This window comes from Tachysurus fulvidraco, chromosome 17 (genome assembly GCF_022655615.1).
Source record: "Tachysurus fulvidraco isolate hzauxx_2018 chromosome 17, HZAU_PFXX_2.0, whole genome shotgun sequence".
Classification (NCBI taxonomy): Eukaryota; Metazoa; Chordata; class Actinopteri; order Siluriformes; family Bagridae; genus Tachysurus; species Tachysurus fulvidraco.
In genome coordinates, this window is record NC_062534.1 from 11,419,197 (window position 1) to 11,435,765 (window position 16,569).

The 16,569-nt window shown below is 37.5% G+C and overlaps 2 protein-coding genes across 4 annotated transcripts; both read right to left on the reverse strand.

The window, feature by feature from the left end:
* Window positions 1–6,279: 6,279 nt before the first annotated feature.
* On the reverse strand, window positions 6,280–7,945 carry mid1ip1l (MID1 interacting protein 1, like). The gene is made up of 2 exons (XM_027135935.2): window positions 7,765–7,945; window positions 6,280–7,423 (listed from the first exon to the last, which is right to left on the reverse strand). The coding sequence occupies exon 2, from the start codon at window positions 7,367–7,369 to the stop codon at window positions 6,887–6,889; it is 483 nt and encodes a 160-aa protein (XP_026991736.1). The 5' UTR covers window positions 7,370–7,423; window positions 7,765–7,945; the 3' UTR covers window positions 6,280–6,886.
* A 1,074-nt stretch (window positions 7,946–9,019) lies between these two features.
* tspan7 (tetraspanin 7) lies at window positions 9,020–15,292 on the reverse strand. Of its 3 annotated transcripts, XR_003438954.2 has the most exons (9): window positions 15,019–15,277; window positions 13,895–14,083; window positions 13,562–13,636; window positions 13,383–13,478; window positions 12,675–12,830; window positions 12,451–12,534; window positions 11,615–11,692; window positions 9,671–9,902; window positions 9,020–9,582 (listed from the first exon to the last, which is right to left on the reverse strand). XR_003438954.2 is itself a non-coding variant. In XM_027135934.2 (8 exons), exons 1-7 carry the CDS (start codon window positions 15,103–15,105, stop codon window positions 11,624–11,626), a joined length of 609 nt encoding a protein of 202 aa, XP_026991735.1. In that variant the 5' UTR covers window positions 15,106–15,292; the 3' UTR covers window positions 9,020–9,902; window positions 11,615–11,623. The 3 variants fall into 3 exon arrangements, 2 of the variants coding, with proteins under 2 accessions (XP_026991735.1, XP_026991734.1); XM_027135934.2 differs by having other exon boundaries at window positions 9,020–9,902; window positions 14,042–14,083; window positions 15,019–15,292; XM_027135933.2 differs by having other exon boundaries at window positions 9,020–9,902.
* Window positions 15,293–16,569: the final 1,277 nt, after the last annotated feature.

A 16,569-nucleotide genomic window follows, 5' to 3' on the forward strand; every position in this document is an offset into this window, starting at 1 on the left:
GTTGAAATCATCGAAACCTACTTTCAAATAAATGCACTGACACACACACTAGCTGTAGTTAAATTTTACTGCAAGCCTGCTGTATGAACAAGGTAACAAGGAGCTTATAAAGTTCTGTAGGGTATATTATGCAGCAAATGAACAACCAGCTCTTGAAGTTGATGTTTTGGCTACAGTACAGATCTGAGTGACTTTAACAAGGACAAAACTGTATTAGCTCAAAGCATATCCAAAATGCCAGGTCTTTTGGGGTGTACCTGGTATGCAGTGGTTAGTACCTACCAGAATGGTCCAAGAAAGAACAAATGGTTAACCAGTGACAGGGTCGTGGACGTTAAGCGTTTATTGATGTGTGTGGTGAGTGTAGGACAGCAGTCTTGTCCAATCCCACAGAAGAGCTGTTTTGGTGACACAAGAGTAATCTTCACACCATTTTTAATGTTAGAAATAATGAATAATAGCAGAGGCCACCATATGTGATTGTTTTGCAGCGGCAAATGTTTCAGATGCAGTTTTAACACTGACGTGTTAGGTGTCCGAGATTTTTAAGTAGATTTTTGTGATGTCCAAGAATGTCTATGTGAAATTCAAAAGCTGTAATGGTCCATGTTTCAGTATTGATTAATTACTTCACTTAATTACTTAACTTGTATTTTGAGCAGTGCTGACTCATGAACTGGGGGACTTTAAAAACACCTCTGCATGCAGAAGGAATGCGTGCAGTGATTTAATATAGCTGAGTTCAACACAGTGGTGAGAGTTAAAGGTTAACTGAAGGTGCAATAGGCTATTAAAAATGTTTAATTTTTTAATTTTAGAAATTTGTAGAATATGCTAAAAGAATAAAAATACAAGTGTATTATGTGGCTGAGAATCCTTACTGTGGCCCGAGACCGATGGCTTGTCTGTGAAAAGACGTGCCTTCAAACAATCTTTTTATAGACATGCTCAAACGCCCTTTATTTGTCACTCAGTCAGTGGAAAAATATTATCCAGATATTTTACAGTCACAAATCACACTATGCTTCCAAAAAAACTTCATGACAAGAAACATGCAAAAACTACAATATATTTTGGATGCCAATAACAAAAATGGGATCAGAATTATGGGACACGATAAGTGATGTCATTATCATTCTTGATAACAGCTGAAATAATTGTAAATACGATTGATGTAATCTTTCAAATGATAAAACTAGACGTTTGGCACACTGTACAGAGCAATTTAGAAATTTTTAATGCACCCTCTGAATTCGAAGGTGTAGAACTGGCTTTACACTTGTTTTTCTAATATGACACATGCGAAATTAGTTCACTGTTTTGTTTTTAAAAAAAAATAAATAACAATTTTTTACTTTTATTTTTCCATGGTTGTGGTATTTCACTGTGTTTCTATGTCTTTTCAAGAGCTTTTGTCTGCAAAACGGCCTAAAGACTTCTCAAGGTTTTTTCCCTCAGTATGGGTCCGAAGTCCGTGTTTGCTGGCACAGTAGGTTGTCAATTCCATTTAAAAGCCTCAATGGATTTATGATGTTATAATCAGCCTAACGTGGTGTCAAACTTGGATTACATCCAGGACTTCAGGTTTCACATATACCTGCTCAATCCCAAATTACTACATTTTAGAATTTTATAAGGAGTACAGAAAGATTTGAGATATGCAAGGAATTTGGAAAAAGCCCTGAGATTAGACTGTGCTATTGGCTAGCTGATGCGTGGCTCATCTCTCTGATTGGCATAAATTGGTGCAAACCTCACCAAGCAGACACCACATTTAGGTTAGCGTGTAATTACGAACAGGAATAACCTGCGAATACAGATTTAGTTAACTTAAACTAATAATATAACAAAATGCTCCTAATTTAGTACATTTTTTATTACTTTAATGCATAAATTATATGCCCTTAAGGGAAACGACTTCAGAATGAATAAAAACAAAACTGCCTGACTGCCACTTAAAGAAAGTAATAGCCGAACAGAATCCTGGGAGCGCTACACTACACTGTTCAACTGGGTGTAATGGAGCAAGGCTCCGGATCCTACCCAAACCTGAAATGGATAAAAGCGCTTACTGAAGATAGATGATAGAAGTAACGAAGAATGCAATACAATAATATTGATGACACTTCAACTTAAAGAATTGCCTTCAACAGCTCTAAATTCTTCATCAGTTGTGTCACATCTGAAAACTCCAAAGCCCCAGGTGAAATTGGTCTTTGTTTATTCTTGAAGCTCCCCCTGTTGTTCCTAAGTTCATGGAGTTCAACCCTGTACTCAAACCCACATAGCCCTAGCCAACCCCACATACACAAACTGGCTTTCTTTTCCTTGTTAAAACATTGATTTGTAAGAATCCCCTTTTGAAATGAAGTGCTGGGAGTACAGAGGCTTCCTTTCCTGCTCTTTCACATTTTAATAATTTATTTCTAAAGATGGCATAAGTTTCTCACCACTTAAAGGAAAACTAAAATTAAACACTGCATACATGTTAAAGAATATACCGTGTTTGTGCTCAAATTATGAGATCAAATCAGTTTGGTTTCTTTAATTTTCTTTGACCGAACATGTCCTCAGTAACGGTTGCTATTAAACTTTTTTTACAGGACATAATCTGTAGCCTGTAAATCTTTCTGTGTACTTTTGCCACCGAAATATTTTTGAAGGCTATATATAGGTGTAACTAAAATAACTGTTAATTACCCACTGCCATTTACTGTACTTGTCAAGCTTGATTCACAGCTGACACTTTATTGTCCATACAAGCCCAAATCCAGTGCAGCACTTTGTGCTGAATCACAAGAAAGTTACATCACATATCCCTTTATATTACCTTCAGAAGAGGGATTTCAACTCAGTAACTTTAAGTAAAATATTCCCCCTCCAACTGCACTCCTCCGATTGTCTACTGCAGCAGTGTAGGCAGGCTGAATGACCGGTGTGTGCTGTGCATGACAAATCCTCTACTCTTGTCCAGCCATGATTGTTCACACACACAACTGAGTTTTTTTTTTTTTTTTTTTAAATATGTTCAATGTAAGTAACACAAAGCAGTTTTGCAGAAATCTGGACAGATTTAAATCGTTGCTGAATGAGCAAGATAGATGAGAGGTGGTAGGAGGATTACAGAGGAGCTCACATTGTTTAGAATTGAATATCACTTTGTAAAAATCTCAAAGAAATGAAAATTCATATTGCTTTACAATATTGATAGAAAATGAACCTAGTTTTGCCATTTAGTATGAAATGTTTGAAAATGCTACTTTTTTCGCTTAGATTTCCTTTACAGACTCCTTTATCCAGAGCGACTTACATATTATCTCATTTAATTAAGCTGAGTGGTAGACTGGTGGAGCTAGGATTCGAGTTTACAGCCTTTTGAGCGGGAGGCCTTAGGCTTCCATATCCCCATGTAAGTAAAAATTATTAGTGTAAGTAACTTGAAAAGCATGTTGTTTACTGACTCAGATAGAATGAAGTGGATTTAACCAGTCAGACCTGAAGGCTTATTTGCTGAGGTCACATAAACCCTGAGTGGAGGGAACCAAGGCCCTAAACATCTACAGCTGAGCTCCACACCCACTCTGTGTAACCAATGCACTTTCTCCAACAGCATGGTGCACCAATCAGATTCTTTGCTCTGATCAGGTACAGAGAGCATGATCGTGTTGTAGCCGGAGCATGCTTAGACATTTTGGCTCTAAGTCAGACAAGGTAACTTGAGCAGGGATTCTTAAAATAGACAGGAACATCTAAGAAATCTGCTTTATATTTATTGCTTCTGTCAATACCTTATTTACTTGTAATCTAGCACCGCCCTAATGATGAATAACTTTAGATTTTAGTTCTTAGTTTTCAGAATTTGTGTTGTGTCATTTGAGGGTGATACAAAGAAGTGTCATTATCAAAGCTTGTTCTTTGCTGATTGAAGCTATGCACTGACTCATGAGTTAAACCAGATGTGTCAAATGACAAAGCGCAGAAGGGACACATAATATGTGCAATATGAACTCAGTGGGAAGGACATCAGAAAATTGGGAAACACCATGTCTGAAAGCAGATGACTGGGCATAGGGAGCAATGAATGCATTACTGTATTTTCTCTACACTTTTACTGTATCCAGCTGTCTTGAATCAATCTCAGCTGCATGAAATCATTTTGAAGTGCAATGACTAGCAACTATAGCATCATATTTTTATAACCATATTATACTTTTATACCTCTTTGTTACATACCTGGTACAGAAAAATAAATAGTAGATACTGTATTTGTAGGTGTACTGATGGTAATCATAAAAATTACAAAAGTAAAAAAGTAAACACTATTAGTCTGTAGAGTTATTAGGCTTAGTTGATTTTTTAAGTTATGGTTTCCATGATATCCCATGTACTGAAATTGATCACCAACACTCATTAGAATTTAAACTAAAATTCAGCCCACACTGAAATTCTAAAGTAAATAAACTAAAATTCAGCCACATCAATAAGCACTGTGCTGGCATGAACAAAACTGAAGGTGTGGCTTGTTTGATTATTGTGTAGGTTTGCACTGAGTCAGAGGATCTGTGCTGTATTGCACTCATTACAGCTCTCCTTCTACACACAAGGCTAAGTATTGTTAAGGCCAGTGGGGTGAGCATTGTCTAATATCAGCTGATCTTGTGCCACTTGCCCTAGAGGCAAAATGACAGTAAAATATTTTATTATAAAACCCGACAGGCACTTCAGCATCTGCCTTACTATTGTACTTTACTTTATTGTACTTACTATTGTATCACCAATACTTTGGGTGTTTATGTGCTTGGGTAGTCTGACACACACAGCACAGGCACATCTTGCATAACTTGGTCATTTACTTTATAGCTGTTGAGAAATTGACTTTGATGAGTGTCACAGAATATAATTACAGCCCAGAGAGCTGTCTGAGAAACACAGTGCCATGTCTTGCCTGAATGATCATGCAGTCTCGTTGAGCCACTCAAATATTGCCACACTTTTTAACAGCCTTCTGTGTACACTCTTCATTTCCTTTTAAGTGCTAACATGATCATGTAAAGCAGGATCAGTTTATGAGTGAGAAGCAAGCTTACTCTGCAGTGACCTTTTTATACGTGTTGACACAACCATCTTTAGATGCTGATTTAGCACACGTTTCAACTGGAATTTTGTAAATGTGAACTAAAATTGCAGCAACTCCAATCCAGTGTGTTGTAAATCATTTCATCACTACTAATGGAGCAATGTGTTGGGGGTTCAAATACATTTTCTCCAGGAACTAACGAGAACAGCAACTTTGTGAAGAGGCTTTAGATATTATATAGTCTTGTCCAAATTACCAGGGGGAAAGGTGTAAGGTTCTAGACTGGCCAAGTCGAACAGAGGTGAGCAGCACAAGTTGAGCAGCATTTCACCTCCTGAAAAGAAGACTGAAGAGAGAAACCACCCAAAACAAAACAACTGAAAGAAGCTGTGATACAAGATTGGAAAAGCATCATAAAAGAAGAAATCGATAGTTTCGTGATTTCAGTAAGTCGCAAGCTTAATATAGTCATTGCAAGCGATATGTTGCCAAATATTAAGTGTTATTTACTTTGATTACTTGTACCTAGAAAGAATGGGCCTTGCTGTTTATATACGTGTATGTATAAAATTATATAGCTTATAACTAGATAAACAGCTGGTACAAAACACTTAATATATAACAGTTATTAATAGATTGACATTTACAATACTCAGAAAGGTGCATCATGTTCATGTGTTAATTTATTTTAACACGTTGCCTCCATTTTTTCTCCATGTTGGTCAGGAACGCATGCACTTATTACAAGATAGAGATCAAGTCACTACAAACTTCCAGTCTAACACTTGCATTGAGGTTGTGATTTTCTTGCTGTTGTTTTCTTGCCAACACCCCAATTACACGATGAAAGCATTGTTAAATAAACAGCCACAGTTGAGGAAACTGTTGCTATGAGAACATGCCAGGAGAAAGACTCAGGTGTGTAAGGGATAACAAGGCCAATAATGTTTATGAAGGCATAATTAATGGTTGCATTTTGCCCAAAGCTAAGGCATGGGAATCTACCAGAAGCAACTTCAGATTTAGGCATGTGTGAATTAGGAAGGGTTTGGCAATTGATGGCCAGTGAGGTAGCTTTCAGGTTCAAACATGCCAGCAGAAGGGCACATTCCTTTCAAAGCCTATTAGGTTAACCACAGACAGAAGCTCCATTCAAGTTTAGATTGCTAGTTTCCAACTAATTGAGAAAGGCATTCAAAAAACACTGTAAAAAGTCTGCTTTATTCATTATACTCTCATTACATTATTATTTATCAAAAGTAAACATTTAGGGCAAAACAAAAACTAAAGTGTGGCAATAGTAGTACTCTGACAGGACAAACAACAACATTTAGCTTTTCCATGGAGAGAACAAACCATCTTTTCTGGTTGGAGTGCATAAGAGCAAGCCTTGTTAAAACTTAGCCTGGGGATATTACAGGACCACATTATACAGAATCTCAAACGTGAAGAAAGAAAAACAGAATAACCAGCATTCCAGTTTTTCTCCAACACAACCCAAACTTGGAACAAGCTTTTATAGGACCACTTCTAACATTTAAAGCTACATGGTAAAAGGATCAGTAGTTCATTTATTGAACTGAAGTGAAGAAACCTAATGGAACAACAGCAATATGAGCCTTTAAGTTAAGTTTCAAATAGCACAGCTTTTCTTTTGACACCCACCACTGAAATTGGTCTAGGTCTTGCTTAAAAGAAAAAGGTTATGCAAGACTCCAGTCAAGCCTAGATGCAAGAGCCCAAAGCCTTGAGCGTCATCCCTCAGTAAAGTGTAAGTTGCAGTCTAGTGCTAAGCTTTATAGGTCAGTCTCATCTTAACAGACTCCCACCACCAATTTCTCTCTTGTAGCGGTTTGTGAGGTTATCTGCTTGGTCTGTAAGCTTGGACAAGACACCAAAAAGTCCACGGAGATGGAAGTGGAACTGGCTTTCTAAGTCGCTGTTGTCTTCTTCTGGTCCGTCTGGCACCTGCTGTTCCTCCTGCTTCACTGCCATTTCCAGGAAGCTGGCGCCACCACCCAGGTCACGTTTCAGCAAACCCCACTCCATCTCATTCTTAATGGACTTCAGCAACAGGTAGTGTTCGTACATGTCCCTCTGCTTGCTGGGGAAGGGCAGCTCGCTGTTGCTGTTCATCGACGTGTCCCCTTCTTGTCCATCCAGTGGTACGTCCCGCAGTAAACTAGGCACCATGATGGTCTCGTCCATGTTGTTGGCCGCGGCGAGGAAGCGGTTCATCACGTTTAGCAGCGAGTGCTTATGAAAGCTGGCGTCCGAGTTTATTTGCATCATGGTGGTAAGAGTTAGAACAAATGACGGGTTTAGTTCCGCAGATGGCTGTAAAACCTGGGGAGGTTAAATAAATAAATAAATAAATAAATAAATAAATAAATAAATAAATAAATAAATAAATAAAATAAACTTTCGTTTCTGTAATCAGGAAAAGACGCACGATTAAGAAGAAACCGCGATCATAGCTTCATTGGCATGTATAAACTAGCTTAAAGTTGTTTTGCCGTGGTTTTAATTCATTTACGAAGCATCTCGAGTGAGAAGAAAAGCGTGTGTAAGACGATGAAACCGACTGACGCCCTGAATTAACGTTAATATTTACACAAGCCTGGTGACCAAGCCCTTCTGCTCTGAACACGGAGATGCTAAACACAGACAACACAACGAACACTAACCTGGATGGAACCGACACCTGGAGCACAAATGTCCTCGGGGCTGTGGTTGAATTTGCAGTTTCTGCTTTATTCTATAGCCCACACTCCGGAGAAGAACGGCTCTTCTGTCGGTAACTGCAGCAGCAGGATTTTATAGCTCTGACTCGTCGCGAGCGAGCGATTCGTTCAATGTTGTAGTAGTCATAGCATGATTGGCATACGCAGTAAGCCAATCAGCACCGGGATTTTATTTTAGAACACGCCCATGAATTGAGACGCTCTCTTGTCAAAATCGACCAATCATTATCTTTCATTCAGTGCTGAGACGTGAACACGAAGCCATTGGTCAGGGAGATTTGGTCTGTCGTCGTTTTGGGGTCTTTTTAGTTACTCAGATCATTTAGATTATTCTTCTTGGCCGAACTGTGGCTGATATTGCATTATATCATACTAGCTAGCTAACAAATCTAGATTTCTTTGTAATATATATAATATATATTTATTTAGTCAGACTGACAATTGACAAATACATTAAGGACCCTTGCATTAAAACAATTAAGACTGCTTTTTATTAATCCTGTTAACTGATCACGTTTTCAACCAGAGCAACGGATCATGTTTGTTTCACTCCTCATATCTGAAGTTTCCATTCATTTAGACTTTAGATTTAGAGGAAGAGAGGAGAGAAAGTGAAAAGAAAAGAGAGGAGACAGGAGAGAGAGGAGGGGGGAAGAGAGGAGGAAGAGGAGGGAGGAGAGGAAGAGAAAAGAAAGGAGAGGGAGGAGATGGAAAGGAGGGAGGAGAGAAAGAGAAAAGAAAAGAGAGGAGACAGGAGAGAGGAGGGGGGAAGAGAGGAGGGGGCAAAAGGAGAGAGAGGAGGAAGGAGAGAGAGGAGGGAGGAGAGGAAGAGAAAAGAAAGGAGAGGGAGAGTGAGAAAAGAGAGGAGGGGAGAGAGGAGAGGGAGGAGAGGAAGAGAAAAGAAAGAAGAGGGAGAAAAGAAAGGAGGAGAGGAAGAGAAAATAGAGAGAGGAGAGAAGAGAGGGAGAGTGGAGAAGAGAGAGGAGGGGAGACAGAGGAGAGGGAGAATGTAGAGGGAAGAGAAAGGAGGAGAGGAGAGAAGCGGAGAGAGTAGAGGGAGAGATCACTAGCATAAGTAGTCTTAAAAAATGTATGCGAATTGGAAAGACTGGCTAAATGCTGCCACCTTGTGTACTTGATGTCAGAGCTGGTTTTGGATATTTTTAAGGACGTCGAACTGACTTCACACAAACATAGATTAACATAAGATTGTTTATTAATTTTGATGTTCACACAACTCAAAGCAAACTATTAACACTGCTAGAGAAAAATACAGACACTACATGCTTAAAATGTTAACTCAGACATAAACGATAATGGCGATCAGGTTATGTATCACTCCAGCAGACTTGGAAATGCCAGTGTTTCACAAAAAGGAATGACGTTCTTTAAGCACTCTATCAGGGCAGATGTGCCCACAGTTGATGTGTTTATAGAAATGTGCATTAACTAAACATTATTTTATTTAACTCCCCATAAAGCCAGATTATCAACAAAAGCATTATATATTTATAATACACTGACTCTCATTATGATAAATCACTGTGTTAAAGTAAGTGAACCTCAAATTCATTATTAAATGTTGACCCATAAAGAAGGATCTGAAGTTCATTTGTTTGGTAACACAATATTACATTAAATAATGCTTGAATATACAATGCCACCTCATATCAACATAACCCTAGTTTGTTTCCACTCAAAATAATTTGACCTACTGTTTGCAGATACAACCTGTAATTTACTAAACTGATAAATGTATAGTATTAGGACCAACTAACAAAGGCAATTCAGTCAGTGTATATGCCAACAACTTCACAAGTTTCACGCTGGCTAAAACCTGCACAAACTGAGTAAATCCTTTACAGAATTTTCATTTACAAACTACAAAAGGCACATAATTGCTTCAAGATGAACTGTGAAAACACTGGATCCCATATATAGCAAATTGAATTCATTCCCTTCAATCTAGTTGGAAACTTTTATAAAATGGTAGCTGGAGGATTTTCTAAAATGAAAGACAAATCTAAAACTACATGGCTTCCCTTTGTGTTGTACATTACAGAAGGCCTCAATTTTCCACCCTACAAAAGACAAGAACGACAAGGTTAGATCTATTTGACAACATTCAGGAAATAAAAATATAAAAATTGTGTTTTTATAGACAAATCAATTGTGTGTGTATATATTTGTACAGTTGAAACCAGATATTTACATACACTTCAGAAAAAAAAAACACAAAAACCTTTATTTCTTTACTGTCATACATTAAATCAGAGTAAACTTTTTCTGTTTTAAATCAATAAATATTAACATATTTTTTGCATTTGTTCAATGTCAGAATCGAGCGAGGGAGAATTTTTAGGTATTTTTATCATCACTTTCATCAAAGTCAGAAGTATACATACACTTCCTTAGTATTTGGTGGAATTCCCCCGAAACTGTTTCACTTGGACCAAACGTTTTGGGTATCCTTCCACAAGCTTTCTAAAATAGTTTGCTGGAATTTTGGCCCACTCCTCTTAACAGAACTGGTGTAAGGTGGTCAGGTTTGTAGGCCTTCTTGCTTGCACTCGCCTTTTCAGTGCCGCCCACAAATTTTCTATGGGATTGAGATCAGGGCTTTGTGATGGCCACTCCAATACCTTGACTTTGTTGTCCTTAAGCCACTTTATAACTAATTTGGAGGTATGCTTGGGTCATTGTCCATTTGGAAGACCCATTTGCACCCAAGCTTTAACTTCCTGGCTGATGTCTTCAGATGTTGCTTTAACATATCCACATAATTTTCTTTTCTCATGATGCCATCTATTTTGTAAAGTGCACCAGTCCCTTCTGCAGCAAAGCAGCCCCACAACATTATACTACCACCACCATACTTCACAGTTGGGATGGTGTTCTGAGGCTTCAAAGCTTTGGCCTTTTTCCTCCAAATATACTGTTTATCATTATGGCCAAAAAGTTAAATTTTTATTTCGTCAGACCACAGGACATTTTTTCCCCCATGTGCAGTTGCAAACTGTAGTCTGGCTTTTTCTATGGTGGTTTTGGTTAATGGCGTTCTCCTCCCAGAGTAACCTTTCTTCTCATGGCGGTACTGTATTCGTTTTACTGTGGATAATGACAGTCTTACCAGTTTCAGCCAGCATCTTCACAAGATCTTTTGCTGTTGTCCTGGGGTTGATTTGCACATTTTGCACCAAAAAACGTACCTCTCTGGGACTCAGAATCCGTCTTCTTCCTGAACGTTATGATGGTTGTACATTCCCGTTTTTTATACTTGCGTATTATTGTCTGAACGGATGAACGTGGGACCTTCAGGCATTGCACCTAAGGATGAGCCACACTTGTGGAGGTCAACAATTCCTTTTCTGATGTCTTGGTGGATTTCTCTTGATTTTCCCATGATGTCAAAGAAAGAGGCTCAGTGCTTGAGATGCGAGTTTATATGCATCCACAGGTGTGCCACAAATTAACTCAAATGGAATCAATTAACCTATCAGAAGCTTCTTAAGCTCAGAATGGAATCATCTGGAGTTTTTTTTTTGTTTGTTTAAAGGCATGATAAACTTAATGTATGTATACTTCTGACTTTGATGAAAGTGATAATAAAAATACCTAAAAAGTAAAAACTAAAGTTTACTCTGATTTAATGTATGACAGTAAAGAAATAAAAGTTTGTGTTTTTTTTTCTGAAGTATATGTAAATATCTGGTTTCAACTGTAAATCAGAAGAAAATTATCATAAAAATTCAAACATTTAACAAAAGCCCTAGGAAAACAATTGATGCTTTACCTGAAATGACTAAACCATTTCATACTGGTTGTTGGTGATGTAGCGTGACAAGCAGCAAGCCAGGAATACACCAATCAGCTGTGATGAAAGTTAAAATAGATATTAAGGCACATCTAGTTTCACCACATATTAACAATCTGACCAAATTAACTGCTGTGACAGAAATAAAACTATCTATCAATGCCCTGGTGACTGATCAGCAGCTAAAAGTTTTCAAAACACTCTTTCTGTCCTAATAAGATCTAGTCAGTGTTTTTTTCTGCCTGTCAATTATTTTGTATATGAATAGTATAATTATTACTATTTAACAGAAAACCAAATACTAAATCCAACATGAACTTGAGCGAGCTTGCTTTGCTGCCTGAAAGATCATTGTTTTATTTTGAAGGTTCTGGTGTAAATCATCCTCCCAAACTGTACTTTCGAAATGCCATGATAACTAGGTAACTAGTAAAATCAGCCACGATGTACTCTAGCTAGGCCAGCTTATCACAAGCCAGTTACATTAACAGCAAGTGAGAGGCTCAAACTGCCATTTTCTTGGGATAGTTTATGAAAGGGCTGCTGTGGCTACAAACTTTACATCCAAACAAGCAGAAGCACACCAAGCTGGTCCCACAAGTTCAAATAGTATCAAAATTATCAAGCTTCTTATGAGCTTGGCAGAAACCAGCTTGTGCAAATGTTGCACTCATTTTCTGTCATTCATTATCAAGGCATTGTACATGTGCACAAGTTTCAGGAGGGAGGGGTTTTGGAATTGTATGAGGGATAAACACACATCATCTAACACAGCATCCAATCAAATTAAACAAACAAAATAAACTTGTTTTTACCTGGAAGAATGCTATTCCAAAAGATATTCCAGCAATGATCCCCAAATTAGACTCCATTGCAGTAGTCACCAGAGAGAAGCAGCCCTGCAGCAGCAATTAAACACAACATAAACAATTTTCCTATTCCACTCGATTACCAGTCTATTTTCTAATTTCATAGCCTAGGTATAATATGTTACACTTTTATATACTCTGTGTTCACAGACAGTAGGCTGGAATCTCACCTGCTGGTATACCACAGTTTGAGCCAGCTTGAGATCTTTGAGATTTTCAGAGGTACAATTAGCCAGTGGCATACAGCAGCTTGTTGGTATGCCATGTTGCTTAAAGTACTCTGTCTGTCCCCAACTGGTGTAGTTGTATACGCCACAACACTTCAGCTATACATCACAGGAGTACAACATTACTGGCATGATTATGGATTTCAATAACCAAAAAAAAAAAAAAAAAAGAGGCAAGATTGTAAATGATATAGAATAGATACTAATGCATGGCACAATAAGCATCTGCTGCACAACATGTTTCCATTTTTTTCCATAAAAAATTAAGTATCAAAAACAGAGAGCTATATCACACAAATGAAAAGCTTAAGAATGATTATTTAAAAATATATCAGCAAGCATCCAAGCATACTTAGCGAATATTACCTTCAGTTACACACACCTAACACTTACAGATTATTACAAAAGAAGCACTTAATATATACTATTCTACCTTTATTTAACTTAACAGTACCTGAAAAATAGTTATCTTGGCTTAGCCACTATATTGACTGAGTGGCATTAGGGAGTATGACCTATTGACCAAAACTCGTCTCTACCTTTGGAACATCAAAATGTAAACCGTATACATGGTGACACTGTAGACAGATAATTTTAGTTATTGTAAGGTCTACTGCATTTTTGTTGACAAGTTTACACAAAAACTCTTACAGATCCCTGCATGGAATCCACTGCTTGGTTTCTGCCATCTGTAGTATTGTAATTATTTTCAGCCTTCCAGTATACGTCTTTAAGTACTGCTTTGATCTACAGGGGAAAATAGTGTTAATATTGGATCCATTTTACATCACAGTTCTGTAGACCTTCATAAGCTAATAAAATAAAATCACCTCATGTCTGAAAACAAAGCCAGAAATGCCTGCCACAAGTTCAGCCAAGAACACCAGAAACAGAAACATAGCATACTGCAGAACAAAAATATACAAGAAACATATGGACAAAACATATCATAAATAATCCTTCACCCCTCCATCAGTGAATAAAATTAAAAGTTAGACTATCAATCTAGTATCTGGTTTCTGGTATAATAATAGGAAGCTACACAAAGTAATTTTACTTTCCCCTTTAATGTTAGTTATATTATGAATATCATTTCAACAACAAATTTGCTCATTCATATTTATTACATTTCTGTGAATTTTTAATCGAATTTTGGAACTGACCAGTTTCAGCATCCATGGACTACCACGGCAGGTGGCAAAACACCCAAACAGGCCAAAAATGACAATGATTGCACCCGTGCCAATAAGGACATATGGCGCATTGGTGCTTATGTCTGAGGTTAGCAAGAGATAGGACTCCAGACTAACCTTCCCCCAGACCCCCACTGCTAACAGGATCACCCCTGTGAACTGGGGACAAAGACAAAAACAGGATGAACTGGGGACATAGACAAAAATACAAACAGTGGAAACTAAGTATAGAGGCTAAAACAGTATGAGCTAAGGATAAAGACATACACATTACAAATCAATGTTATTGATACCTCCATACTTTTTCTGTTATATTTTAGGTGATTATGTATGTTTAGTGATTTGGTTGTCTTTTTAATGACACATTGTGAATAAAGCACTGATGCAAAGTTCTAGTTATTCTAAATGTTTTACTTTTATATTTTACTGTGTAATATTTTTTATCATCTAACAAATCCAACATCATCTCAGTGTGTTTCACGAGGTGAGATTAGTAAAGGTGATAAAAATCCATTTAAAATTTGGACTCTGAACTCACTAAGGCCACGTTTATAGCAATAAATACCTTTCAACTGCATTTTCAGTACTTTTTTTTTTAAGTATTCCGTATAATACAAACAAATAATTACTACAATAATTACTGATTAATGAGGACACGAGTTTAAAACAAACAAAAGGACTCCGTTTGTTTCACTCCAGCCTCTCCATTTTGTTTTGGGGTTTTCTTGGTGTTATCGTCGTTAATCTCACACGACTGAATATTGCCTGTTGTTTACTTCTCTAGCATAATGAAATAACAAACTATGCTGTAGTTAGCTAGCCATTTCAGAGGGACCGTTTAAATGAAGCTTTTGGTCAAGTATTGACGTTCATTATGATAAGCCGAAAGAAAAGAAATGCAGGGAAAAAATAGTTTGTTTTGTTTCACTCAGATTAAAATAAGTTTAGAAAACAACTAGTCAAACAGTTGTTCTACGTCCATCCATCGCAGTGAGCGTGCAGGCTCATTGTGTGCTACACATCGGAGCTTAGCTAAACAGGCTAGCAGAGGGTCTAATTCAGAGAAGTTTCGCACTAGACGAAAAGAAACTTACCCAAAATATAAGGCTGTAAGAAATCAGAAATGTCTTTAGACATGTTATTACAGGTTTGGTCTGCAATCTTCTAGACGGAGGAGACATTTCGGTTTCTAAGTCTGGTCGTGTTGCAGATTTTGCTCGTTTGATGTTAGGAGGGGGGAGGAAGGAAAACTGGGTTTGTTCCCCGTTGGAAAAGTGCTTTTGAGAGGGAAGGAAATGTCGTAGACGCTTCTGAGGCTGTACCTCCGGGGTGAAGGGAGAGTAAATGCGTCAGAAGGATCACATAGAGGGATAAAGTAAAGGATTTAATTCTGAGCTTGAACTTTGTTGGCCAGCACTATGCTACACTTTAGCCATGTTTGGGAGACTATGTAGTCACCTCAGACAACATTTTGTAAACACTCAAACCTGATAAACAATTATATGTCTGGATCTGCGATTCTACACCTAGTGCCCACTAAATAGTGCTTTAACACTGTGCTTTCTTAATGCTGTGTTATTTCTAAACAGAAATGATGGGCTGTAATTTAAAATACATTCAATCTGTTTTGAACAAAAGTGAACCATATGTCATATGGTACCATATTTATGAAAAAAAAATATCAGGATTAAACTGGATGAATTCTAATTCACTGCAAATGTGTACCACCATTTATATACCAAGTTCTTGAGTAATTGTGGGGGGAAATGGGAGTAAATTGAGACTTCAGTAAATAAATATTTTGGTGTCAGTAATTACACCTATTTACTGCTGTACATGATGTAACTGAGTGACCGTCCAGAGATGCTGTGCAATCAAAAGGCTTACAGTATGTATAACTGTCTGTGGTCCTAGTACAAGTATTCTTGTCTTAGAGTTATGTATGTTAATAAGCATTTAGAAGTTAATAAGCATCCACTGTCTAATGATCTTTACAAGGTCATCAGCGTTATTAAACTGGTGTCTCTCATCTGGCTTTTCTGAACCGTGTGTCATCAGCATGCAGTCCCCTGTGTAAAAAAACAAAACAAAACAACAACATTCAAACGAAAATGCAAATCCTTTTGGACATTTGGGTCTGAGATCAAAAGATGCATTTGAGAATGGAGTTTAGAATTTCATCTTGGATTTTCCGTTTATTTATATGTATATGTTTGAAACAATATAGAATATAGCACAGACCACCCAATTGTTTAGGCAAGCAAAATATTCAATCATGTGACTGATCGATGTTTTTAAATGATATTGATTGTGTACATAATACGAACATCTGTTTTAGCCTTTAGTCTCACCAGTGAAGGCTGCATATGTTGCCACCCTGAAAATCGGATAATTGTATATGAAATGCAAGCCATTTTAACACATTGCATAAAAACCGTGCATAGCCGATACAATTTGGAATGTCCGGAAAAGAAAAGTAACCACTGGTGTACTGAACAACAGACACAGAACAGGTTGGCCAAGGAAAACAACAACAGCTGATGACAGAATGACTAAAGTGTGGGGAAAGGGAACATAAGAGCGCATTGGTCAAGTGTGGTGGAGTCATAGCAAACATTATAATTCTTATTTATAATGTAACTCAT

Bases quoted from the DNA above. Each gene is read 5' to 3' on its own strand.
- tspan7 (XM_027135933.2), bottom strand. From the start codon at position 15,105: ATGTCTCCTCCGTCTAGAAGATTGCAGACCAAACCTGTAATAACATGT. The intron at 13,479-13,561 runs GTGATTTTATTT...TTTCCCCTGTAG, and splicing joins GCTTTGTTTTCAGACATGAG to ATCAAAGCAGTACTTAAAGA. The intron at 12,535-12,674 runs GTGAGATTCCAG...TTGCTGCTGCAG, and splicing joins AAACTGTGGTATACCAGCAG to GGCTGCTTCTCTCTGGTGAC.
- mid1ip1l (XM_027135935.2), bottom strand. From the start codon at position 7,369: ATGATGCAAATAAACTCGGACGCCAGCTTTCATAAGCACTCGCTGCTA.